The sequence below is a fragment of the Nestor notabilis genome, unplaced genomic scaffold (genome assembly GCF_000696875.1).
Source record: "Nestor notabilis isolate BGI_N333 unplaced genomic scaffold, ASM69687v1 scaffold93, whole genome shotgun sequence".
NCBI lineage: Eukaryota > Metazoa > Chordata > Aves > Psittaciformes > Psittacidae > Nestor > Nestor notabilis.
This window is the reverse complement of record NW_009922126.1, coordinates 67,871-95,810: the sequence shown is the minus strand read 5'-3', so window position 1 is coordinate 95,810 and position 27,940 is coordinate 67,871. Positions and strand designations below refer to the sequence as shown.

Genomic DNA, 27,940 nt, shown 5'->3' with positions numbered 1-27,940 from the left:
TATTATCGAATGCGTAGAGGTCTGCTGAACTGAAAGATGCATGCACGCACTCAGGTCCTGAAAGAATTAGGATTTCAGGGGCACAAAATGGAGGATGCACTATATATAAGCAACTGGCAATTATAGTCACTTATTAAAAGAGTTTACAGTGGCCTGTGAGGCACAAGAAGGAACAGTAGCACAGCTTTAAGTATAAAACTTCAGATGGTATCGCCTCTATTTTGCTGAAATGCACAATAACTTGCACAATTATTTATGCCACAAGTGAGTTTTACTAATAAAAAAATTAAATGCTGAAAAAAAATCAATCTTCCTTCCAATTAAAACAATTCTCCGTTTTCTCTGTTAGCCTGTGAGGCTGCACTTCCATTGAGTGTCACAATGCTCTGTGGCTACAGGAGTTAGGTGTATTTATGAAAAAATGGACCAGTATATCAAGTTAAATAGGATGTATGCACCAGGGAATATTATCCTGGAGTACTTGTCAATGGCATGAGTGTCGATCCGCATGCTGACGTATCTCTGGTTTTTCCTCCTGCCCGAGCCCCTCTCAGACCCCAGCGCCAGCTGCACCATCATTCGGTCTTGTTTGTCCCCGTTCTCAGACATGTAGTGCCCCAGCTCGTTCACATCCCCATCGTTGTAACTGCCGTCCATCATCATGGGCCGGGGCTGAGGTAGGCTGCACGCACAGGGAAGCTGTGGACACAAGTGTGGGATGGGTTTTAGTAGTGTCCAGCTATACACAGATATCCCGTTTCTCCTTAAGAAATAGACGAGAAGCGTGGGGAATTCTGGCTGCTGGGACACAAAAGGGAGAACTAGAGGATCAGCAGCTTTTTCCTTCTCCATTTTTGTGCCTGGAAGACACAGTGTAGTCAGGGAGAGTGTGAGACTGTCTGTGGAAAAGCTCATTTGGCTTCAGCCCAGCTACCAGGGTGTAAATAAACGGTGGACCTGCACCTTGAAGCTGAGAAAATCAGACAGAAGGACAGAGAGAAACCACAAGGAGGCCTGCCCCCTTTGAAGAGAAGAGCTTAGACTGAAATTTTAGGTGGTTATAACTAAATATAACAAAAGAAGGGGAAAATTTGGACCATTGTGTAGGTTCAGACTGTGCCTGGAGAACAGTTATATAAAGAACAAAATGCAGTATCTGTCTCGTGCTATACAGGTTTGGATCTTCAGTATAAAAAATAAAATCCTAAAACCTATCCCTTTTATACAGGTGGTAGAGGACTAGGGGGGTGGAGGGTGGGGAGTGTGGAACTAGCATCCTCAGACTCTGAAGAAAGAGCAGTAAGCTTGGGTATGGGCTGTCTATAACCTGGAATGGCTCACTGCTGGTGTCGTTTTGCTGCGTTCTCCCCAGGCAGCTGGGAGCAGCGCGCTGTAGTTGCGGCTTTTGGACATTCCCAGACATTTGCCATAGCATTTCCCAGGGGCATAAAGCTGCATCAGAAAGAGGAAACCTCACCTTGTCCCGCAGTTTCCTCTCCTTCCGCTCTTGCACCGTAGTCAGGTAATTCACAGCCGCGTATTCCAGCACCGAGAGGAAGACAAACACAAAACTGACCCACAGGTAAATGTCCACTGCTTTGATGTAGGAAACACGAGGCATGGACACATTCACCCCAGTGATGATTGTGGACATGGTCAGCACAGTGGTTATCCCTAGAAATACACCAGCAAAGAGACCATAAGACTCTTTCAAACCAGACTCTTTATCACAAATAGAGCTGTTATTACAATCTTATGACATCTGAACTTACTTTTCAGTATTGTTTTTCACAGCTGGGTGATGGGTGTCACTGCCCAAGAGGGTCCAGGCAGCCCTGATTTCTAACTTGAGTTTTCTTGCCTTTTCAGTGAAAACAGCTCTAGTCTCAGAGTGTTGCCAGCCTGGTTCATCACTACACCACCAGCCTCCTACCCCATGGCCAGGCAGCAGTGCTTTGTCCATGTGCTGGCTGCACCTCATCTCCAGGCTCAGGACAGTCTGTCCCTGGAGGTGTACTGAGTTGGACTCGGTGCTCGTTCTGGGACCCTTCCAACTCGAGATATTCTATGACTCTATGATTCTGAGTATCTGATCTTCTAGTTCAGCCCCTCCACAGCATGGGCACGCATGAAGCCCATCTGCTGCTGCTACTGCTTCCCCCAGTTTCCGCAGGCCTGTATTTTCCATCTGCTCCTAGGAGGTCCTGCTCTGTGGGCAGTCACTCACGCCTGGTCTGTGCCTTCCCCACAGCAAGAGCAGAGACTAATGGGGTCCCAACAGGGCAACGCTGCCCCATGTTACACCGTGGGTGAGCACAAGCAACGCATCAGCAAAGGCAGGAACCCCTGTAGTTCAGTGTTATCATAGCTCCGAGGGAAGCTTTTTGTGGCCCTCTTATTTCAGGGGCTAATTATGTAACGTTTATGATCCCTTTGAAAGTTGAAATGATGTATATAAGGACTGAATTCACAGGAGTATCTAGGTGCTAAAAAGTGCTGCTAAAGGCAGTGCCTATATCTTCCGAAAAGCCATAGCCCAAACCCTTATGCTGCTTTTAATGAGGTCTCAAGGCAACGGATGCTGTTTCTAAACACAGACATGGATAACTACCCCGTTTGCCATCTCTGTTATGCCTCTATATATCCTCTCCACTGAGGAATAGGATTTTAACAATAAATAAAACCCTGAGGTGCATGTTGCCTGGAGTAAGCAGAAACAAGCTTGGGTCTCAAAGTCTGCAAAAACAGTAACAGCACTTTGCAAGGCACCTGCTTTGGAAGATTTATATCCATATCATAGTTCTGCTCCCATGGTGGCTCCTCTGACATATGGCTTCATCTGTCTGAAAGAAGTTGCAAAAGCTGAAATGTGAGGGATTCAGCTGAAAGCTGAATCCCTCACATTGCACTGTGCAAGCAGGGGAGGTAATTTGCTTGGTACTGCAGGGCAGATGGAGAGTTTGTACCACGGCCAGTGCCCTGCATGGGGGACACGTGTGGCATAGCTGCTTTCTGTGCCACAAGGCAGTGTGAGGGCAGTGCTTAGCACAGGGGATTTCATCTTGATGGTCAAGGCTGCAGCTGCAGCAATTGTCTCAGGTCTGCTGACTGCAAGGTTGTTTTTTACCTAGTGGGACTCTGGCGGGAACTGCTCGTCGGTCGATCCAGAAGGACACCCAGGACAACATGACCATGAGGGTGGCGGGGAAGTAGGTTTGGAGCAAGAAGAAGAAGATGTGGCGGCGTAAAGTGAAGTTTATATAGAGGCGATTGTACCACCCTGTATAACAGAGAGAAGGAAAAAGAGAAGTCACACTGTTACCAAAGTACTTTCAGGTAAGGTGATATTGCATTAGGGGGATAGTGCCTCATTTGCTTTTAGAAAAACACTGTTAATGACCACAGATAATTGCAGTTTACAGAGAGGACTCCTTATGGAACCAGCTATAAAAGTCAAATCATCTTTCAGGACCATAACTTCCAGAGAAGACAACATAACCTGTTCACTTGAAGAGAGTTTAATTCGTGTTAAGGCTTGGTGTGATCTTGAAGAAGGGTTATCTTTCCAGACTATATAACTATCAAGACAGAAGTCTGTGGCAGGGACAACAGCCTCGGCATAGGAAAGAGGCAGGTCTCAGGGGCCACAAGGAGACCTCCCAGTGAATAATCCTCCATGGCCAAGGTCGAGAGGGACAGATTGCACCCCTTCTTCCCCCAGCCCACTCTCTGTCAGACACTCCACTACCCACCTGTGCTGCTGTAAAAGGCAAGCTTTGTGGTGGTGTGAAACTCCTGGATCAGGAACTGGGACAGTGATATCCTCTCATCTGTTTTTAGGGAATCGTTCCCATTCTTCCAGTAGAGCATAAGGTCATCTTCAGTGTAGGCATCTAAGGGAGCAAAGCGAACCTCAGTGCAGTGCGCTGAGCCAGCTGCTGTCACACCACAGCCCCCTGTGTCCCCACACACCTTCCAGGCCACCTGTGAGGTTCTGGCTGAAAAGGCCAAATGCCACCACCTATCTGAGAGCCGTGGCAATGGTGGGTATGTGTGTGGCAAGGATTGGACTAGCTGCTTGTCACAGCCCTCAGGCCTCATGCCTGGTGCATCATAACCTCACACACATCATATGTAAGTCAGGTAACCCACCACATCAGAACTTGAGAAATTGTCCCTTCTAAACATCCTAAAATCAGAAGCAAAAGAAAGGAGCCTTAGGGGAATAAACTATTGATGGTCTGGGGTAACAGGAGGAACAATCTATCGATGGTCTGAGTCATGTAGGACGAAAAACTTGCGTAAAATTTCTGCCTGTGGTGCACATATGAGCATTGCAGGTCTTGCTTTTGTAATATATATGGAAATACAGCAATGTTAATCCTTTCAGATCAGTTTAGTAGCAGCTCTTCCCAGGCAGGAAGAAAAAAAAAATCACACATAAATGCTTTAAAACAGAATTAAGATTCTAATTTCTCACTGCAATCTTAAGAAGGAGAAGAAAAAACCTCCTAAATAGTGAGAAGTTTAAAATGCTGCTGTTTGAAATCTGGCCAATTGATATGTGCATCATACCTGGGACAAAGGAGCTACATGTGGGATTAGCTGCATTTGTTGCTAATAGGTGTAAGAAATATAACAGGAAGGTGACTAGTGTCAGTGCCCCATCCTGGTTTCTACACCACAGATGAGCAGATGGTGCACAGGAAGGATGTAGGGCCATTTATTTATGTGTTTGAGGGCACACGGGCAAGTGGGTGCAGCTGGAGACTGCTGATGCACAAGGGAAGTGGCCCAGGTCCCCTGGGGATGGAGTGGCAGCAGGGCAGCCTGGCTTTCAGGGGCAGTGACATGACAGTGCTCACAGCTGGTTTATCAGAGCAATGCATTGTTGCAAACACCACCTAATCCCAGTGAAAAGATATGGGCAGGGAGTAGTGTTGAAGTGACTTCGGTGAGAGCTCCCATGAATGGTACCAGCAATTTAATTGTTGGTATAATTATTGGTATAATTAAATACAGTTTGGGTGCCCATGGGGTGCAGCACTTGTCTCCCCTACACCTCTGCTTTACTTACAGCTTTCAATCTCCAGGGAACATGTCTGTGTGTCCAGGGGGAAGCGACTAAAATCCATGTTGCACATTGCCGTTACCGTAACTCTAGGAATAATAAAACCCACTCCATTAAAAACTTGTCATCTTCTGTGACTGTGAAATAATAAAGCTGTGAGTTTCTTTTTTTTATTAAGTAACTATCTGGCCAGTACCAGTCCACTGAAAATAAACACCTTCCACTCAGCTAAAGCCATTCCAATTTAGTTAAAGCCATTTCTTCTTCTCAGCAAACCAGTGTTAGAAGAGGTGACTGGAAAGTCAGGCCATGACAAAATGCTAGTTGATGACAAAAATATTGGAGGAGAAAACAGGAAAGGGCAGAGTGGTCACATCTTCCTCTTTGACTGTCAGCAAACATCTCTCTGCAAAGATTTGTGCTTTCAATGGATGTTTTGTATTATAAAATGGTTTCCGTTTTTCCAAAGCCATCCTAGTGGCATGAGGGATGCAGGTAGGTTTTTTTCTCTGCACTCTGTGAATTTCCAGCTGCTCCAGTGACCCCACATGGGTATCAGCCAGCAGAGGGCACAGGCAATGCTGGAGCTGGTATGCAACAAAGACCACTGAAATGCTCTGCCCCGTCAATCAAAAGCTCTGGTCTTGCTATAGTCTGATCATCTCATTTTTAACAGCATGATTTTGTGTTTGCACTGGAAGCATCCATAAATCTTGACTCAACTGGCTTAAACTCCAGGGAAGTAAATGAAGATAGAACTATCAGTCATTATAGAGAAAGAATTAATGAATCACAGCAGTGATAATGGTGGACAGACATCTGTCACATAATGATAAAAACACAGTGTAACCCTTCTGTTAGTAGTCCTTCTGCAAATGCAGGCTCTCAGTGATGTTGCTTTCCTATCTGGACAGTCTTTGAGTGAAAGCGCTTGGCTCAGACTACTTGTTTAGGTGCCAGCAAGGTCTACAGTGGTTTCCAAGACAAGAGGACACAAAGTCTGATGAAGAACCTTAAAAAGGCAAACATCAAGGAAAAATATAATCTACAGGCAAAGGCATTCAGCAAAGGCAGGCAGGCAGCAATGACCTGCTTGCTCCTAAGGGGAGACCAGCATTCATCCTTCCCCAGCATCCATCAAGCACTCCAACCTTCAGTTGCCACTGAATGAAATAATTAAACTCTGACAATTTGCTATTCAAGACATTCACCAGCATTTTTTAAAGGACAACTCTCTAAGCACAAGACTGAGGAGTTTGAACTTCTTCTGTTCCCATCTTCTTTAGACCCTATAAAGGCTTGCTGTGCAGGTGATTGGTATCACGTAGCAATATGTTATTTTATTGTCTTTTTTATTGTATTAAGGACCTGAGCAAACTTTGTAAAGGACTAAGGAATACCTGAACCTTGTCTAATACGCTGAGTGAAGAAAAAGCTTTAATAAGGAGAAGGTAGACACTGTTCAGGCTTTGAACTCCAATGAACAGGAAGATAAAAATGCCAGAGAACAAGAAAATTCTTGTCAAAATGATACCCCACAGGGAATCAAGAACTTACTTGCCTGCCTTCCCTTCATAAAATCATAAAACACCTCAGCAGGCTGGGAAGATGATCTTCTCACTTCATGGCAGGCTCAGCTCTACCTCTACCTCTCCTAAGGTTGCTGTCTAAAATGATCTTAAAGATCTCCACAGCCTTCCCAAGCAATGTGTTTTGCAACCTTACCATTAGTTAAACCTATGTATGCACCTTGCTGATCCTGACCTCCTATCAGTCAGTTTTTCATTCTCTTTTGTCCTTCAGAATATATTATCTGTCATCTGATGCTTTGTTTATTTAGCATGTATTTTGCTACTTCATTGCTGTGGAGCCTGTTGACATTCTTGCATCTGAATATTGTACAGCAGTTTCCTCTCTATTAGGTTATTACGGGTCATTTGGCAAATCTTGTTTTCTAACTGAGTGGAGCTGCAGCCAAGAAAAACTGAAGCACTGATTTTAGGTTCTCTTGGAGACTGAAAAGTGCTCCCCACCTAGTATAAAAATACAAAAGCTCTCCAAATATGAAAGTGTTAGTTATCAGAGAAAAAATAAATCCTGCTTTAATAATGTTCAGACTTAGGTCAGCAATGTTTCTCTCAAAGCTGATCGACCAGTTGGAAAGTAAGGGAGAAAGCCAGGATTGGGATCACCCCTCGAATTAGAGGACAAAACAAAGTTTACCCAAAATGTCCCCTTCTAGAAGCTTTCATGCATTTCACATGAAAAGTGAGCAAAAAGCAGGAAGAGCTGAAGTGAAGTGTTTGGATGGCTTTAACCATACATGTGAGTCACATGGAGCCATATACCCTTGCTCTGAAGCTCGTCACTTTGCGTGCTGAAGGATGTTCTACGTGCTTTGTTGCTTATCACAAAGCTCAAGTTGTGCTCAGTACAATTTATGTTTCTTCATAATTACCTGTAAGAATAGAAATTACACATTTTGCTAGGCCCAGAGACTTTGTTGTACAGTGGGTAACTATAGCTGCCTTGGACTTCTGTTTATCATCTGAAATTGCTCTTTTCCAGCCTTGCCTCTTCATCGGTGTGCCCCACAGCCCACTGGTCCCTGGCGAGATGCCCCAAGGGGACTGCCACATCTGGCCACAGCTTTCTGACAGAAGGAGCAGGGATAAACATGCACAAAAGGCAAAGGGACTCCAGTGAAAGCAGCAACATTGGCACGGAAATGGGCTTCCTGACACAGACACGTAAGGAACTTGCATAGGGACTCGCATGTCGGTGGATAGTCAGCACATTCGTTCTTTTTTATGGTTTTTTTTAGTATGAAGTCATGCAAAAACACAATACAGGAATCAATTAAACCACTTTCTCTCTCACTCCACTAATAGGTCCCATCGACTGAATGCAGCTTTACCTGAGGCTGTAAAGTACCTTCCCATCTGGCTGGACCCGCAGCATGACGTTGTCTGTGGTGGTGTCGTGGATGAAAGAACGCTTGGAGTGGACAAAAAACATGTCAGGGACCCAGATCTTCTTCACCAGCCTGCCATCAAAGGTCATGCTTTGGTTGTTGGTGCTGGGGAAGGACAGTCTCTCATCTTTCCAGTAGTGCCTTAGGTAAAGAGTCATGGTGAAGTCCTGCAACAAACAGGCTTGTGTCACAGCATACACCTTATCACCGTAGCAATGATTTCTCCTCTCTGGGACAAACCACGAGCTGAAGGAACATCCACCCTCTGAGCTGCAGGGGACATGACTAGCTGCAGCTTGTTTATTCCCCAAGTCAGACCAAGTTACTGGATTCAGAAATCAGAGGCCACCCAGGCAGTGAATCCACCTCTGAAACCCAAACATTGCATTTTGATGTCTGCAGCCACTCCAGGGACCAAAAGGCAGACATGCCAAGGCAACAGGAGGTGGAGAGTGCTGCTGACCACTTAATCCCACAATCCCATACAATGCTGCATTTCTGGACCCAATTGTGAAGAAGCATTCGCTGCCTGCTCCCTTCAGCACTGAATTCTTTTTGACTTGGTATTTGGCCAAAATAGGTTTTTCTGTGGGGTTTCTCCTCACACATTGTACTCTTAGATCTGAGGCATGCTCCTTCTGTTTGAGCTCTGCTGTATGTGGATTCAGATCCCAGAGGCACATACACTTGGGTTTGTCTTTTTCCTTATTTCAAAGGAAGCCCTCACGTGTCTGAAGATAAGCTCACACACAAGTGTTTATAAACACAATTTCCATGTGGCATAATATATTGCTCATAAACTGAGGGAAGTGTCTAAGACTTGTAAGTCAGCCCTGGAGTCTGAGGTAGAAGTAAGATGGGTTTGGGGTGCTGGGTTTTTTTTTAATTATTTGACATTTGAATTTTTTCTCCACACCACTTTCCAAGTATTTTGAAATATGGGGGTTTCTGCAGTCTTTTTTCAGTACAGGTAGTTTGTTAGTTGCAGCCTGTGCTATTATTATACTAGAGGCCAATATAATTCTTGGAAATGTTTTATAAAGATTAAAAAAAAAAGTAAACCCCATGGATTGAGGAGGTTAAGAATTGAAATAAAGTGGAATTTGATAATAATTAAAAACGAAAAAAGAGAGAGGAATAAAACCCAGGAAAGAAAAGTGATTCACAATACAATTGCTCACCACCTGCTGACTGATACCCAGCCCGACCCGAGCAGCGATCTGGGCCTTCCGGGTAACTCCCCCCAGTTTCTATACTGGGCATGAGGTGCTGTGGTATGGAATACCCCTTTGGCCAGTTTGGGTCAGGTGTCCTGTCTCTGCTTCCTCCTGGCTTCCCCTCCTCTCTGGCAGAGCATGAGACTGAAAGGTCCTTGATCAGGGTAAGTGCTACTTAGCAACAGCTAAATCACTGGTGTGTTATCAGCGTTGTTCTCAGGCTAAAGCTGAACACAGCTCTGCACCAGCTACTAGGAAGAAAATAAACTCTACCCCACCTGAAACCAGGACACAGAGTCTCTGGCCCATAGTAAATATTTATAATTTTTTAAATCTGATTTGTAGCATCCTTATGAAATTTTATAATGATTTATAATAATCCTGTATTATTTTATCACTTTCTGGTAAACAGTCAGAAAGTAGGAGAGAAAAAGGAAGTATTGATATATGTAACTCCTTAATCTTAAATTTAGTGCAGACTGAATATCTCTGTCACTGCTCTCTCTTCTTCAAAAAACAAGCAATGGTCTTGCAAACCACTATAGCCTTTTTCTATAAAGCTGCACAAGTTAAAATGAATTGATTCGGACAATATAAAGTCTTCTCCATCATTATTTTGTGAACGGACAAAATTGACCCAGAATGTGTTTTTTACCCGAGGCCATGCAGTGTTTTTCCCATATTACTGGATGTTTGCAGCATGATGTGCAGGGGCAGTATTCAAAAACCAAGGGAAGTTGTTCAAAATCATAACACTTGCTTAAAAAATGAGTGGGCTCGATGCTTTATTTTTACTTTAAAGTCTTCAATGTTAAGTTCTTTCCCTTTGCAACTTCCAAAGCTTTTCAGGGGCTCTCTGGCCACATTCACAAGCTTTCTCCTCAACCAGAAGGGTTTGGAGCATCCCAGGAGAGGTGAAATCTCAGAGTCTCCATCCTGGCAGTCAGGGTGCCAAGAGCACCAGAGACAGAAAGGACAAATGAAGGGCTCCCCAGAGCTGATGGAAATGTACACCCTTATGTGCCCCAGCATTGCAACCCTGATGTATCCTGCAAGTCATTGGTTGACTGTAGATACCCAGCTCACTCAAAAGCTGAAATAGCTGTTCCCCTTCTGTGCTCCTGCTCTTCTGCGCAGGCTGCTGTTTACATGTCATGAATACATGGAAAAATCTTCCCACTGAAAACCTCCTGCAGAAATAACACCTTTCAGCAGTGTTTTGTGATAAAAAAGCCTCTCCAGCAAAAGTCATCAAGACCAAAATCTGCACCACTTTGAGAATGTTTGAAAACTGACTGGTTTTACACTACTAATTGTAGGGTAGGAAACGAAGAACAGAGACTCAGTACAGAATTTATCCTATGTAGAGCACTAGTATTAGTCCTGCATGCCCGTCAAATCCTACTTCAGTATTAGTGTAAAGATACTGTATACATATATATAAGATATAGTATGTATGGAATTTATATCAAAAACCTAATAACCAACAGAGCTTTATGCTGATTCCCAGGACACAGCTGGGTGATGTGATGGTATAGCTGAACCCAGGACAGGTGATAAAAGTGCTAATGCACCAAAGGCAAGTTCTGGAGAGACTTCTCCCTTAAGAGCTCATTCTGCCTGCCCTTTGAGAACAGGACTCAGCAGCCTGAATGAGTGCTGCCCTTGGGATGGTTACATGACTTCTGGTTGGGAGCTAGCTGGCCCCTGACCACCTCAGAACATGGCTGAAGTGAGCCTGTGTCTGCAGTATATCAAAGTGCTTTAAAACCATCACATTAATTGGTCTCCTCAGAACTTTTAAATGTGTTATCACTTCTTAAGAAAATGTAAACCCCCAAATCCTTTGGGGCAGTCTTGGCAGTGCTGTATCATTTTGTCTTAGAGAAAAGAAAACGTCAGGTTTCTGCCTTTTGCTTAAAGGGAGATGAAGTGGTTGTGTGAGGTCAATAGAAGTAATTGCCAACAGATTCAGATCAAACATGAATCTGCCTCTCAAAGGCTGTGGAGTGATCATCCTTGGAGGTATTCAAATCCCACAGACACAAACCCAGGCAGCCTGCTCTAGTTGGCCTTATTCTCAGCAGGGGTTTCAGCTAGGTGGTCTCCAGATGTCCCATCTGACCTTAGCTCTTCTGTGACTCTTACCATGTCCACCTCAGAAATGCTGTCCAGACTTTCAACTTGGACATCCACCCCAACAGGAATTGCAGGGCCTGGGGGGAAAAATAAAAAGTTTGCAAAATACAGACCAGGTGTGACAAAGTAATCCTCTGGCTTTCATATCTTAGAGATAAAATTAGATGCTCAGTATGAAATAGAAAGGACAGTAAACCAATTGGAAGCAGAAATTATTGGAATTCATAGCAAAAACCTAGTAACAACCAAAATCAGCTACGAGATTCACTTATTACCAACTTTGTCTTTTTATTGTGTCATCCTAGATGCGTTCCTTAAAAATTTAAGAGCAGTTTTCATTGCTTTTGGCTCTAGCGCTCACAAGACATGCGCCTGGCAGAACATCCATTTACATGGACAGCAGTGTTGGGACAGCTAAGAGAATGTGGAAGAGTTACTCCAAAATTTTCCCTCATTTCTGCTTCCCTCTCAGGCTAGTGACATCCCTGAGAGCCAGCTACTCTGTGTATTTGGCTTTCACATCACCCATTGCTCAGCTGTGGGAAAGACAGGATGACAGGAGAGGATGTGTTGTAGGACACAGGCGTGTGCCACTGAGCCTGGGGCTCCCCAGGAGTCTGACTGTGACTCTATGTAATAGGGATTTTGGTCTTTTTTCCCCTCCTCAAGGCTTTAACTAGCCCTTGTATACCTCTGGCAATTACAGTACGGGAGATCTGTCAAGACAAATAATACTCACATTAGCAGACTGCTATGAAACTGAAACCTTTTTAAATTAATTGAACATGCTGGTATTTGGTATATTGAGCATTTAGCAGTAAAATCTTCTTCCATCAGAGTATATAATGGTATCCTGGATTTGAATGGCCATCTGTCAGCCAGAAAGGGTAGATAAATTACAATATTTCTCTAATCTGATGGGCTGAAACAGAATGTGTTCTCCTTCATCCATTTCCCTGAAAGCTTTGGTTGCTCTATCACACAACCACAAAACTATGAGCAAGCATTAACACATGGCAGTAAAAATATTTGCTTTTGAGTTACAAATGAAACAGCCAGGTCAGTAGACATGGTACATTATTTGATTATGCACACACATCACTGTAGTAAGGTGAAATCTTAGAATTTCCCATCATCCAGGAATAAACATAAGGTGTATTTGCAGTTTCATGTCAGAAGAAAGTGTCACTGAATACCAGGAATAATATATTGTCTGTAATCACATTTCCATGCCTTTGAGCACACTATTTGCTAATCCAAGGAAGAAGCCTATATCACTGTCCCCTGTCCTCCTGAGCATGTCATGAAATCACAACACAAAATGATAAAAATGAGAGATGTAAAATGCTCTACTTGTCAATCTACTTGTTCACCTGAGCACATTTTACAGTATAAAGAAGTGTCAGTGTAAAACAGGAACAATGACAAATGTGCACCTCATACCTCCAAACCCTGGTCTCATGCTGAAGTCATGGTCATCTATTCGCAGCAGCTGCTCTGACTTTGTCAGGGGAGATTTAGTGATGTCAGGGCTTCGTTTTAGGATTGGGCTACCAGGAAGAAAGAAGCACAGCTGTGAGCCCTGAGCAGCACCTGTGAGAGGTATGCACCCGCCTCGCTCCATTACCCCTCAGACCATCTACCCCATAGACCATAACCATGCGATTGCCTGCAGTGGCTGGCGGTGTGTCACTAGCAAATGATTCCTGCACTCACCATACAGCTTAGGCACCTGTGGTAATTCTGGCACTGAGAAAACTTTTGTTTGGTGACATTTTGTCTCTGTAAGATTATCCCTGCTTATAGCACGGTTTGGAGACAATCATTCAAGGTGTGGGCTGGAGGAATAAAGGGTGTGGGTCGTTGGGGAAATGGAAACGAGGGGAGGCGTTTCTGACGTTGAGTTGTGATGCGCCATGAGGCCAGGAATTAGGGAAACAATATACCAAATAAGCTACTGGCTGTTGCCCAGGAACAAAATGGAGACAGGCTGGGAACGAGGCCAGGAGGCAGGCCTTCCCTTAACTTGGGATAAAATTATTAGCTCCTGCCCCAGATTTCTAATGAGGATAAAAAGGAGCATTAAAGAGCCTGGAAGGGTCATTCCAGAAACTGTTGGAGTTGCACCAAATGCTGGACAGAGGATGCTCTTCTCCTCCTCCACCTCCAAGGTGCAAAATGCTGTTCAGCTCCCCCAGTGTTTGGCTGGAATGGTGGTGGCAGCAGGTTCTTGGTTGCTCCATCATGTAGGGGAAATCTTGTTGCCCTCAGAGCAAGCTGCATGCGCCAGCCACTTGGGCAGCCCGAGGGCTCAGAAACAGGAGGAAAGGTTTTGCTGGTTTAAGAAAAGATGGCATGGTCAGAGAGGCACTTGTCTGAACAAAGACAAGACAAAACAGAAACAGATCAAATGAAAACAAAGCAGCTTGATGGGCAACGTGTTCCTGAGATAAAGAGTCTCCTAAATGAGACTGCTTTGCCATGCTGTACTTCTCACAGATTCTTGGGCAGTTGTACCACAAGAAGCCAATACAACCATTTCCTAACAAATACTTAAGAGGTGTTATCAGTGACTCCTCTCTCAAGCCCAGAGCTTTATCTGGACTATGGAGTATCTTAGAAAGATGTTTAGTCTCAGTTTAATAATTCCTAGGAATGGCAAGTTGTCTACCTCCATTAGTGAGTTCTAGTCATGAATTATCCCTCAGGCATTTTAAAAGGTGTCCCCTGCTTCTACTTTAAACTTAATTTAGCTTCCGAAAGATCTGTAGGCATTACTGGGGAAGATTGATGCCCTGCTGAGGCAGGGGAGAGATATTAGCAGGTCACTGGCAAAACCGTTGTGAGCATGTGAGCAGGCTTCACTGTGCTCAGGTGCTTCTTCCCTGGCAGCGGCAGAGGGACAAGCGTCGTGATGGAGAGCCCGTGGCGGGGGCTCGGCTCCGCAGAAGGGATGCACAGAGGGAAGGCTGAGCCAGCAGCAGCCACCGGAGGGTCTCACCTACCTGCCTTGCTTGTGTCCCTCGCCGTGAGCCTCCCGTCGCTGCCGCTGCGGCCGGCTGCGTGGGAACAACAGGAAAAGGGAGCACTGAGACAGGCAGTCACGGGCGGGAGGTGAAGGCATCAGGAGGGAGTGCAGCAGGAAGCACCGGACCCCATGGCGTCACCTTCTGTACATGTGTGAAGTGGATCTTACCTTTTTTTTACCTTTTTACCAAAGGCAAGTGTCAGTCGAGGCATGGCAGAGAGTGTGGAGGGGGAGAGGCGCAGGGGGCTTGTGGCCTGGGCACGGCATATGGAGGGGAGCGATGAATTTGGAAGGTCGGATGCCACTGGTTTTAACTGCCTGGCAAAGGACCCAGGCAGCCTCCCTCCTCCCACTGCCATGGCTGGCATCATCAGGGGCCCTGGAATGAGGACACACTGCACGGGCCAGGGTGGGCTGCCCAGGAGCCTCTGCCAATGGATAGTACAGAGCTACATCCACTCACCAGAGCTGGCTGCATATGTTCATGAGAACAAAACCTTTCCAAAGTATTCCGAGGGAGGAGGGAAATTAAAAAACTTGTTTCTGGTTTCATACTGTCTCCCAGCTGGCTGCTAAGAAAACTCCTTTCAGGTGTTTGGCCAACGTTTTACTTTATCATTGCTGGAAAGATTATTGCTTTGAGCAATGTAAGTGCTAGCTTGAGCAAAAGTAACGTTTTAAATATTTAACAGTTCTAACTCATCTTTAATTAAGAGTTAAAAAAAATTAGCTTCTCTCTGTAATTAAAGCTAACTCTAATCAACTCTACTAATGAGACTTTTTGCCCATTAACATACATTTCAAATCCCTCTGAAGATACAGCAGCAAAACTCCTTTTGTGTCACTGCCCGAGCACCATCATCCCTTTGGTGAGCAGTGGCCAAATCGAAGCTATGCAGGATGATTTCTCATGGGGCTGGGAATGCTCTAACAGCCGATAGCACTGGAGGGGAATTCATCCTTCTGCTGCCACAGAGAAGCAGACAAGCTCCGCATCTCGCAGACTAGGGGTGGGCACACTGGGCTGTATCATTGACTGAAGTGAAGCATTGACCAAGTGGGGTATTTTCTGCTCTTCCCAGAGGAAAGCTGGGAATAGACCCACAGGCCAAACACATGGCCCTGGGCCGTGCAGCAACATTGCTATTGCAAGGAGCAGCTTCTTCGGCACTCTTGGACCTGGGCATCATGCAGCAAAATGCGCTTGCAAATGCAAAATGCACTTTCTGGAATCTTCTGCCTTGTCAATATGCCCTTGGGCTGCTGCTGACATGTCTCGCTGCTGCCTGCTTCTCATCCACCGGCTGTCGGGAAGTAATTTCATGTGTTTTGGGGATAAGCAGATTCTGGCAACAAGCTGTCCGACTTACATGACTTTAAGGTGCCCTAGTAAACTCTTGGCTGTTCAGGAATAACGTTGGTATTCAAGCAGGGATGAAGCAGGCATGTTCCTGCAATTTCTAATTTTAATTTCTCTTTGTAGAGCTTATCTAATGCTTCATGTTGGCCCTGGCCTTATCCTGCCGTTGAGAGAGTTTTCAAGGCATAGCCATCAAGGATTTGTGACTAAATCCGCCCCATCCTCTGCACCCAGCAACCCCAGGTGGTTCCCCTTATTTCTTCCAGGTGATTCTCCATTTCGTCTAAACTTTATTTGCTTGTCACAAACCAGAATAAACAAATCAGAGACTTTGACAGGCTTGACTGTCACACAGTACTTGTGTGAACCTCATGAAGTTCAACAAGGCCAAGTGTGAAGTCCTACATATAGGTCGGGGCAATCCCAAGCACAAATACAGGCTGGGCAGATAATGGGTTAAGAGCATCCCTGAGGAGGGGGGCATGGGAGTTTTGGTAGACAAGAAGCTCAACATGAACTGGCAGTGTGTACTTGCGCCCAGAAAGCCATCAAAAGGAGCATAACCAACAGGCTGAGAGAGACGATTCTCCTCCTCTACTCTGCTCTTGTGAGACCCCACCTGCAGTACTGCTTTCAGCTCTGGAGCCCCCAACATAAGAAGGACATGGACCTGTTGGAACTACATGACCTTTAAGGTTCACTCCAACCTAAACCATTCTATGATTCTATGATTAAATGCCCCCCACATTCCAGACTGTGTTCAGTTTTGCTTTGGTTCATATCCTTCACTTATTTTTGCCAGTCCCATTCCCCTTGTCACAGCTCTGAGGTTACCAAGCCTTCCCCACTTTGTGCCTCCTCCTGTGTCAGCAAAACATTCTTCACCTGTTGACAGTCATTCCCCAGTTACTGCCTTTTGAAGCCTCATTTCTTTCTATTCAATAAATAGTTTTTCTGGTCCAGTTCCTGGGGAGTGCTCTGCGGGCTAAGTGATCAATGGCAGCTCCATCATGGGACCCCATTAGCCTGCCCATTCAGGCTGTGAATCAATGGCATGCCACCACGGCTTGACCTCACACATCTGCTGTCCCTGAGTGTTTGTGGCAGCTGCACTCAGGAGATTCGGTCCAGATATTGCTCACAGATTGCTCAGCACAACTGTTTGCCACTGCAGCCACACAGTGTGACAGTATCGCTCCTGCCTTCTCTGGGGTGATAGGCTGTCTTTAGAACTAACTAATAGCTCCTGAGGTGAAGTACACTGAACAATGAACAACTTTTTTTTCCTACTGCAATGTCAATATTTATCTCCCAACAGTTACAGTGCCAAAAGGCGTTTCATGGCTCATGAACTCACTGAGATGCTTCACGAAAAAGCAACAACTGGAGTGGCATTTATTTTATTCACAGTGCTTCCTGTGCATTGCTAGACCATCAGCTCTCAGAATCCTGATGGCAGCTGGAGTCATGCAACCTCTCCAAAGCCATCATTATTCCTCCAGGTCCCCCTCCCTGCTGCTTCAAGGGATCGTGAGATGCTTCTAACCCATAAGCTGAGCCTTGCTGGGGCTGAGGGTGAATGAAGCAACTGAAGGGTTTTTTTAAGCCCAAGATTTACTATGGCACTTATAGCCACTGCAACAGCAAAAAGTGTTGCAGGGCTTCTCAGGACATGTGCTAGAGGAGTGTCAGGTCCACAATTCCAGTGTGCACCAGAAAACCCACAGTACTCTCCGTCTTTAAAATAAGAGCTTCTGGAAGTAACCAGAACAATTCTGAGAGAAGTCACTATCAATCTGAGCATTTTAGTTTGTAATTAGTTATGCAGCATACTCTTCCCACCTATAAATCACACTCTCTTTTCTCTGCGGGAGGCAATATATCTGTAGTAGATGGTGACCTATTTGGTGACCTATTTTACACTCTTATTAGAATAATCTCATTAGGATCTGGGAACGTTTCTTCCTTAAGGAGTCAAATCAAGATACGGTTTCATTTCTTCAGGAAAAAAACAAGATCTGATGTATTTTCCTCAAGAGAAAAGTGAAAGTAAGTTGCTGAAGTAATGGAGCCAGATTCACAGAGTCTTTCCTAGGTCCAAGGGATGACATCCTTGAGGAGCTGTACTGCTGGATTTGGCAAACTGGGCTAACACTATTGTTATTATTATTATTATTATTATTATTATCAGATTTCATGAAGTTCTTGGACAGCCTGTCCTCTCCATCTCTCATGGTAATCTTAGGATGGCAGATCAGAGAAGAGATGTCAGAAGAGGTCCTGTCTCAGGAAATAACATTGACATGTGGCTGTGGCATAATCTCTGTCCCTTTGGTTACTTGCGTCATCAGCAATATTATGGCTGGGGGCTCTGGCTGCAACTGACTCCAAACCTCCCACCCTGAGCAGAGGTGCCTGCCCCCCCAGAAAGCTGGCAACCAGTGCAGAGACACCCAGTGCCTGTTTCCTCCTTGCTTATCTCATGCTTGGGTGATGCCTCCACCCCTCCTCTGGTGCAGAGACTGTGGACTCTCTGCCCCTATGCTCTGAAACCACCACATGCTCACGCTGTGCTCACGCTGTGCTGTGGTGCAGCGGATCCACAGCCTCTCCTGCCACTGACGCAAGGCAAGGGAGGGTGTGGAGCTTGCTGAGCCAGATGTCAGCAGGATTTTTAATTGGAAAACAATGAAAGTGATGAAAAGTCCCCCATCCTTGCCACCTATGCCACGGTGCTCAGCTCTGGGGTCTCCCTTGCTAGATGGATACTGCTGGGCTGCTTGTGTGGTGCCTCCTGTCCTGCACCCACTGTGCTGCACAGCCTTCGTGCCATGCTGGGCAGAAGATTGGCAGGAGATGTGTTCTCCTCAGTCTGCCCATAAAATTATGGCTAGTCAAGGCCCTGTTGAAAAGCTGCCCTTATCCAGCAACATGCACTGCAGGAGACAAGATCCGCTGTGTAACATACTAATTCCCAGGGATAATGTAGGATAGAAACACATTGATTTGTACTGAGATTAGGAGAGTTACAAAGTTGTGAGCTGTGAACAATCCACTAAAAACTCAGGAAAATTAATCACAAAATCAGTATTTTATCTTGGCATTTGTCAAGCCCTTGTTTACTTGTAATTACGTTGGGTCATGTGTCTTTATGATTAGTAGGTTTAAAGATGTTAATTGCTATTGTAGGTGTTTAAATCTATGAAAGGAAATGGGGAACGGGGGCTATTTTTAATGTTCACATCACAAAGTCTGAGAAACAGTGGGATTCGGAGCTGTTCTACCATTTTTTTTTTGGTGGCCACAGAAAATTCAATGAGAACTCCATTTTAATCCCGTAATACTTGAGTACAGAGCAATCTCAGGATGCAAAATACACAAGGGCAGGAGACATATATATACCCATTAAAATTTGCATTTTCTTTGTTCTTTGCCTGGGCATAAACACTGGCAAAGAAAAAAAACCTGAACAAACCCACATATATAGATTGTTCACAAAAGTGCTATACCCCCGGTGGCCTTGGCACTGGACCTGATCTTGCAAAAATGGAAGGGTCCCTGTGTGGCAGAAATTGCATCCAGTGGAGGTGAGTTTGTTGGGTTTTGTGTTATACAGGTTGAAAGGAAAAGCTGGAGGCAGCAGAAGGAGCATGACAGAAGTCCATCCTGCCAGCTGAGGAGGAGGCAGGTGTGTTGCCAGGGCTCAGCTAAGTGAAATAGAGAAATGGATGAAGGGGAGGGGAGCAGCTAATGGGGCAATGCAGAAGGTACTGGAAGGTTTCATATTTGCCCCAGTCCTTGAAGAAAAATTGATTTATAAGCGGATGTCAGCACAATGCAGTGCAGATCATGTTAACAAGGCGTGTTAAGGACTATTTAGATAAATTGGAGGTATTTTAAGTCAACAGAGGCTGATGTCACTTCCCCAGGGGCAGAGGGAGCACCAGTTGTTACAGTCTCTGAGCTGTAAGCGGGTACCTCTGAGGACTCCTCACAGATGGGTGATGCCCCTGAGAGAGGGTGAGGTGGAGCACAAAACCTGGTTTTAAGCAGGGAACAGAAGAAAGATGTTGAGGTTTTGATGTTTGGAAAGAAAATGGGACAAACTCGCAATCGACTTGTCTGCTCCCCCCAGGGATAACAAGATTATAAAGATCACTCAACGCGAATCCTTGCAATAATTGACGTCAAAGCAGCCTAATGTCCTTTCTGACAGTGTAACTGGCCACCTTAGTCTAAGCAGGAGGAAAAGTAGAATTGAGTGAGGCTTTTAATATTTCATTACTAAACTAGGGAAATATGGTTGAGATGAAACTGTGACTTTGAGCATGGTTGAAAGATCGTGGTTAGAGTAACTGCCATTAGTTCATTTTTGAGAGACATTAAATGACATTTCACAGATTTCATCCTGGGAACTACTAGTCAATACTTTCAATAATAATGCAGACAGCAGAATTATAAAACTCATGCATGGAAGAGGAACAGACATTTGGGTTGTAGGATCAGAATTCAAAGCAGCCTCAACACACTGGAGAAAAGGTTTGATGTCAAGAAGATGGATTTTAGTAAAAGAGAATACAAAGAACTGTATGGAATACAAAGGAAGAGTTGTACAAATGCAGAATGGGGAGTAACTAGCTAATTATCAATACTATGCTTGTCTTCCTTACTTACAGCAATGAAAACACTCTGTCTTTATAAAGACAATCAAAAACATTAACAATTAAGGAATTTGTCTGCACTACAAAAAATACAGAATTGTAACAATTCTGCTGTTGGGGCAATGTTAAGAAATATTCGTGACACAGCACCAGAGACAGATTTAAAGTAAATGAAGTGAAGAATAACAAGTCACCAGGCTTTTACCCAGAAGAAAGCCAAGTAAGAAACTGTTGAACCAGCATCTAAATAGTCCTTGGCGTCACAGGAGGGGAAAGGGACACCTTTCCACTGCTTTGGAAAAAGAGCTCCAAATGGACTCCTCGAAGCTACAGACTGCTCCACTGGACAATTTAGCTACAAATATCATAAAACCCACTAACAGTAGACAGCAGATAAATACATATTGAAGAAGAGTGAGAGGCAGTTTGACTTTCTTGAGGGATGTTATGCACTATAAATACAATAGAATTCTCTGAAAAGTTAATGACCTTGTAGATGAGAGTGACCAAGATGACACAGAGCACCTCCATTTCCAAAAGTGTGTTGACAGCTCCTTTCCAGAGACTTGTAAAGAAATCGAAGAGTCAGAAAGGCAGAATTTCCCTGCATGTGAATGGTTACAAAATAAGAAACAGAGGAATAATTGAGAGTTTTCACTGTCAAAATCAGAACTATGGGTGGAGAATTACAGCAGATTCTCATGATGCCAAATGACTTTGGACAAATTCAGTGTTACTAAACTCAGAAAAGTGTACATTGCCTTGTATCTTTAAATTTTTCCATTGCACTTTCAGAAACAATGTTAAAATAGTGGCAGTCTCCAAATCAGCTACTACTGCTTAGGAAGACTATCTCAGTATCGTTGTGGCTGTTTCTTGGTAAACATCAGCTTAATGTTTCACTGTACTCAAAAAGGCAAAGGGGAGGTTAGGTGTTACTGGGGGTGGAGCAGCAAACCAAACAGAAAGCATTTCAGTGCTATCAGTAACACCAAGGCATGTCCACATCTCACATATCCAATGCTCGTCGTTGTTAAAAACAGAGCAGAGCGGGAGGACAGAGAGCTCGGAGGTGGGGAGGGCTTCAAGGCAGCCTGAGCCAGGCTCACTGGGTGGGAAAGGAGACAACAGCCAAGTGGTACGGTGCAAGGATACAAAATCAGGAGTGGCAAGGTGAAGTTGACAGGAATCTGTTGCTCAAGACTGTAACACACAACAAGGAGAAGAAATTTGAAAGGAAGTACACAAACACTGTACATCATCGTGCTGTCATATTCACTCTCATCAAAAACAGAGTGCTAAAAACACAAGTGAGTTCAGGAGGTGGCTGGGCAGTTGTTAGAAGAAAGACCGACAGGAGCATTTCTGTTGTGAATCTAACCCCAAAACCAGAAAATCAATTTATATGTACTCAGAAGGGAGGAAACCGCCTTGCAGTATCCTTGGTCTTGGTTTAGTCTGGGAGTGGTTTTTTGTGTGTTTTGTTTGTGTGTTGGTTTTGTTGGGTTTTTTGGTTGGTTTTGGGTTTTGGGGTGTTTTTCCCCTGGGCTGCAGATAGGATTTTGAAGCCTGTTATGTCTCCTCACACCAGGTCATAAAACACATTGGAGTAATGGTGGGCTAGAAGACAGTATGAAGCTGTGGGTCCTGAGCAAGTTACATGGCAGCAACATTGGCTGGGTGTTGTATCATCAGTGGGCCAGTAAAGTGGACCAGTACATGGGTATATGTATGTAGCAACAAAAGCACCAGTAGAGACTATGTTCTGCCATGAATCACCTGAGTAAAGATAGGAAGCTATGCGAAGTGTAGACCCAAAATAAGTTTTAGAAAGGATGAAAGGAGACTGGTGGTAATGATGAAAGTAGAAAATATAATTTTCAAAGAATCTTCATTTGCAATATAAGCAGAGAGAGGATACTTTTGGTTAGGTTGTGAGAAAAAAACCTTCAAGATTTCCAAGAAAAGCTGTCCTGCAGGATTGAAGTTACTTGAAAGATCAACAGGGATGTAAAGGCAAATGGGAGAAATAGCAAAGCAGAAATGAAAAATAAGTTAATGTCTAAGGATAAAGAAGATGGGCACTGTTGGACAGAAGATAGGATTTCTGGAAAGTGGAAGAAGAGCTAAGACAGCAGCAACAGCTGCTGGAATATACGAGGAAGTTACAGAGTAACATAGAGTTAAAAGCAATAGGAAAAAACTTGGCAGAGCTGTGTCACAGGGGCAAGAGATGTGCCTAGGGGCAAGTAATCAAGGCAGGTGAAGAGGAGGGCAGAAAAAGTCAGAGACAACAAGAGAAACAGCAGATTGGAGAAGAGGAGGAACCTTGAATAGAGGAAAGAAAAGGAGTGAAGGAGATGGAGGTGACAGGAGGAAAGGGAAAGGCAAGTTACCAACAGAGAAGATGGAGACTCCAGTCGCACTGGCCTGAAGCCCACACTTGGCCTCTTGTTGGTGCCCTGAGACCCAGCACTGCTGGTGCAAATGGTGTCAAGCCTCAGCACAAACTGCTGATCCTCAAAAGCAATGCCTTGGGAGCTGCGGGTGCTCCTGGATCACTAGTGAGAATGTGCTCCTGTAGGCAATGCTTTCAACAGGCATTTTACAGGCTTATTGTGCACTCTGAAGATCTGATCTAAAGACAGCTTGCATTAGTAAGCTTTGTTCATACAAATAAATGCTTTCAGGATCAATCCTGAAGATAAGATACAGCACCAAAACTCTAGGACAAAAGAATGGCTTAAGGGTTGCTGGGAGGTAAAGGAAGAAATGCTGTTAGGGATGAAATTATAAAGCCAGAGAAAGCATTAGGAGGGCAAGAAGATAGGAGCTGCCCTACTTGTAAGAGGCAGTCTCAGTGAGGGTATCAGCATAGCCATGTGTGGTTTACAGAGCTCATATGTCTCGTACACAATGTGGCCAGGGTATGGAGGAGCTGACAACACAGAACTATCCAAATTCAACAAAAGCAAGGGAAGGTAACTAGTGTTGCCACTGTTCAGTATGAACCTGAGCCTTTGAGAAAGGACGGTGAAAGAACCATGGCCATAATAATGGAGGGTGGTTCCCATCACTTAGGAAGAGTATCACTAATTGTAATCACTTCTGAAAATTCCATAAAGATCTTTGGCCATGAGAAAGACCCTTTGATAACAAGCCCGGGGCTTATTGTAGAGGATGTCATTCAGCTGCTGTAAAAGATAGCTCTTACTGATAGAAACATGGACAGGGAGCTATAGAGGAGTGGAAAACGAGTTGTTATTTGGAGACCAGAGAGAAGCAAAATGATTATGAAATGTCCAGGGAATGGTAGGGACATGACTAAAAACATAAAGCAAGTCCCTTAGCTAAGATTAAACAAACACGATCTGTAGATCTTGTACAGTGAAATCTCTTCTGCTGAGAGCTGTTTGTCTGAAAGGTGGTTATAATGCTGTCCTGGGAGATTTTAGTGTTAAAAGAGATTTTTTTCCCAGCAGTTAGCTCTGGCTGAACAACCTGGGCTCAGCTCCAGTATTGCTCATCTCTCTAGCAGATTCTGCAAGTCTAATTAGCAACACAGGCTTTGGCATAACGATGCTGTAACCTTTAGTGACCCTTTGTATCCTTCTAGTGACCCCTGTGCAGCCTGGTGGCTTTCCATGAGCCGGAGCAGTTGGGAAAGCAGCAGAGAGCCCTCTTACCAGTGCTCTGGGTCTCAGCTCCTTCCTGTAGGAGTTTTGGCACTGTGGATGTAACAGGAGTACAAAGCTTTGCAAACCCTGCAGGATTTGCACATGGCTGACTGCAAACTGTGAGCAGGTCTGCAAGGTGAGGAAGGTTTTATTTTTGTATTGCTGCTCTTTGAAGTGAAATTCCTTTGAGGCGATTTGCCCTGGAGATTAGCAAAAATAAGTAGCTGAGTCTTTGACTGGCACACAGGCATTTTTACAGTGAATTACAGTACTGTAAGTCTCCGAAATAAGTCCCATGCAATAAAGCTATCTACTTTGCTGTTTTCACTGTGCACTGTCTCATCCTACAATGGCTGCCTTGGGCTATCTGCAGTGCCAAAAATTGTGACGGAGAAGTTGTGTGACCCTGCAGGCCCCCATTCATCCCACCCGCCATATCAGCAGGAGTGCAAAGGCTGTGGGCTCTGCTGCATTTGAGCAGGTGAAAGGACAAGCCCTGGGGCTGAAAAGTGCAGAGTTTTAATTCGAGATCAAGTGAGTCTCCTTGGAAGAACCTGACACTTGCAAAACAACACCATCCAAAGAAACAAGTTAAACGTCTGTGTATTTCCTCTGCCAGACGCACCTCGAGGATCAGGAGCAAAGCTGGACGCGTCTGCCAGGGACAGCGGGATGCTGGCAGCACACCCAAGGTGGCAGGTCTCTGTAGCAGGTGCCTGTGCTGCCTGATGGCGCTGAGCCCTGGCAGTAGGGCAAGCGGATGGTTTTGTGCTCCTAAAGAGCTTCTGGAGGCTAAGGAGACCATGGGTGCAAAGCAAGCCACCCTGAGCATCCTGTGGTGGTGTGGAGCCAGCCTTTTCCACTTTGAAGAGGTTTCCCCCATCAGTCTCCACAGAGGCCTCTTGCTCTCTTCAGAAGGTAAAGGCTGCAGCGAAGGGATGGTTTTCCATCCTTGTCCTTACCCCAAGCCTTATGGAGCAAGAGATAATGGTGTTTAGAGAGGAGTAACAAAGTCAAGTGCTATAACTTCTTCTCCTGCATTATGGATATTCTGGACTGAGTGTTGAAGGGAGGGGAAACAGAGTCAATATAAAAATGTTTGGGAGCAACCTTCACCGCAAGCTTTTTCTGATGTTATATAGCATCCCCTCTTGCTCTGTTTTCCTTCCAGGATCTAATTCTGTGGTGGGAAAAGGTATTGACTTTGACTTAAATGCAAAGCAACCATGCCTACTTCAAAACTATCTTATATGATCATCATCTTAATGTATAGGGACCCACACATGAGACCAAAGAGGACTTGCTGTACCTCTAAAATGAGGTGTCTTGCCATACACAGATGACCGGTCACGTTGGGCAAACATGATCTCTCACTGAAGGGCTGCAAAGGAGACCATGACCACAATCCTAGGAGGCTGACAGGAGTACCTCTGTATACAACACCTACACGAGGACTGTACAAATACTGCACTCAGTCCTGATGTCTATCTTGAAAAAGCAGGGAAGGGACAGAGGAAAACAAGAAAATGACTGAGACAAAGCTTGGGAAACATCCTACACTGAGAAATACAAGAAGCATAACCTTCTGAATATATCTAAGCAGAGATGAAAAAGGCACTTGATCCACCTGTAAATGCGTGGATGAAGAAGAGACAAGCTAGTGTAGAACAGGAGCAAGTGGGTGGAAGCTGAAGTTACTCTGAGTTTATTTGACACTGAAGGTAATTATCATAAGTTAGAAAGTCAGTGTACAACTCATGTAGAAGGCTTTGTTGCTTGTGCTTAGCACAAAATCACACAGATGACCATCATCTTCCTTTTTCACCTTACAAATTATAAGGCTGTTAAAACCATTGGTCTCTCACAGCCTAGCCCATCACAGGGGAAACTAAACACTGTACTGGGCACCACGCTGCTGATGGACGGCCCTGCAGCCACATGACAGCTTTGCTCCTGTCTCCTCATCAGCCCTCCTTAGCATCTGTACTGCTCTACTGAGGCAGAAATAGGCCACAGATTACCTCCAAGGCCAGTGTGGGCACACTGGGAGGGAGGTGGACCCAGCTTCTCAGGGCCATAAGACCTTGAGGCTTTCTGATGGGTTTGTCCTGGCATAATTACACTGTATATACAAAGCATGGTGAAGAGGCAGTTCCTACCTGAACTGAATAGGTATTTATTTTCTATTTTCACATATTTTTAACACCCTGCTGCTGTGATTTGCTATACTGTCAACTTAATTGCACTGGCACTGTTAAGTGTTTGGTACAATGGGATTTTCTGTTAAAGCTGCTATACAAGAACGTGGCTGTGTGTATGCATTCCTCCGCTGGACACACTTCAGGTCAAATGGCAGTACCTTGCTTCTTACCACTTTATTTTGCTACAGCCAGCATATCACCTCTGCTGCCACTGTCATGAAGCCTCAGTGAAAACAGAGGTTTCGTGGCCGTCTTGCATCCATACTGTCTCTGACAATGCGTGCTCTGGGGGCTGATCATGAGCAGAGACACTACATTCATTTTGCCTGTTTTACCTTCATGAAAGAGGTGACACTGATAAAGCCATTTCCTATGCATGAAATGGCTCATGGACCCCCAGGTGCCAACTGGGACACTGCAGTCACTCTGTAATGTAGCTCTCAGTTGCTACAAGAGGCTATAGGGAAACAAAAAGGCACTGCACTTGCCATCCCTTCCACCTTTCAGTCATTTGTCCTGAAGGGTAACAGCAGTGGTTTAAATTCCTCAAGACTGTGACACACCTGCATTTCCAACCCCATATACTTTACAGCATTGATGATGATAGAGAGTCATTATAGAACAGAAACAGTGACTATAGCAAAGCAGAAACAGCATAGGTTCAGTCTGTCACAAGCAGAAGTACACAGCATTTGAACAGAAAACTAAATGTGTCAGCTATATTCTCAAAAAAATATCCAAGGGATTTTTCATCCAGATGCCCCATGTTATGTGCCTGAGTATAAAAATCCTTGAGCAAAGTTCCAAATGTCCCCCAAATAAAAGTAATCAGAAATCAGTTGTAGCAAAAGACATTCTTAACTCAAAATCTCCTAAAATGGCTGTCTGCAGATAGTGAGAGCAAAATGTCACAGTCTTTGCATAAACGAGAGACAATAGAAATATTTTAAATCATTTTTAGTATGCTAAATCAATACTGAAAGCTCTTTTTGTTTCCCCTTATATCTGACCATAGCCTTGAAGTTTGCAGAGAGGCTTTAACTTTTTCCTCTCAAAAACTCTATAAAGCAAATGGTATGGGAATAATAAAAGAAATTCGGAATGTTTTCTTTTGAGATCTCAAGTCAATCTAATCTTCAGTGAATGCCACAATCCTCATGGACCTGAATTTCCTCTCCACTTTCATGTAAATACTGTGCCACATTTTAACCACAATAAATGTAAGCGAATGCTTCCTTTTCTGCATCCTTTCAAACTTTTAGATAGATACCTTACAAACCTATTTTTTGGGGGAGGAGAGCAATGATTTTTCACTGTAGAAAATGCATTAAAAACATCCATTGGCAAAACCAGCAACAACAAATATTTTTGACTGAAAGATCACAATCTGCAAATGCAAATTTTAATTATCTCTTAGCCATTATATCTTCACCTGAAATGTTACATTTGTCCATACTGTAGCTATTTGAATGTAAAAAAATGAGACTTACCTGCCTTTTTTGTATACCTCATGTATTTCTTTTCCTTGTCTGTGGGCTCTGCATTCGGTGGATAAAACCCATCCCCACAACAGGAGGAAGATGCTAAAATGCATTTTATGGACAGTCAACAT

At 44.4% G+C, this 27,940-nt stretch overlaps 1 protein-coding gene across 2 annotated transcripts; it reads right to left on the bottom strand.

The window, feature by feature from the left end:
* Positions 1–411: 411 nt before the first annotated feature.
* On the bottom strand, positions 412–27,940 carry GABRR1 (gamma-aminobutyric acid (GABA) A receptor, rho 1). 2 transcript variants are annotated; one of them, XM_010011455.1, is made up of 10 exons: positions 27,819–27,940; positions 14,407–14,460; positions 12,845–12,951; positions 11,411–11,478; positions 7,989–8,212; positions 5,078–5,160; positions 3,753–3,893; positions 3,128–3,280; positions 1,478–1,674; positions 412–699 (listed from the first exon to the last, which is right to left on the bottom strand). In XM_010011455.1, exons 1-10 carry the CDS (start codon positions 27,938–27,940, stop codon positions 412–414), a joined length of 1,437 nt encoding a protein of 478 aa, XP_010009757.1. The 2 variants fall into 2 exon arrangements, with proteins under 2 accessions (XP_010009757.1, XP_010009758.1); XM_010011456.1 differs by lacking the exon at positions 14,407–14,460.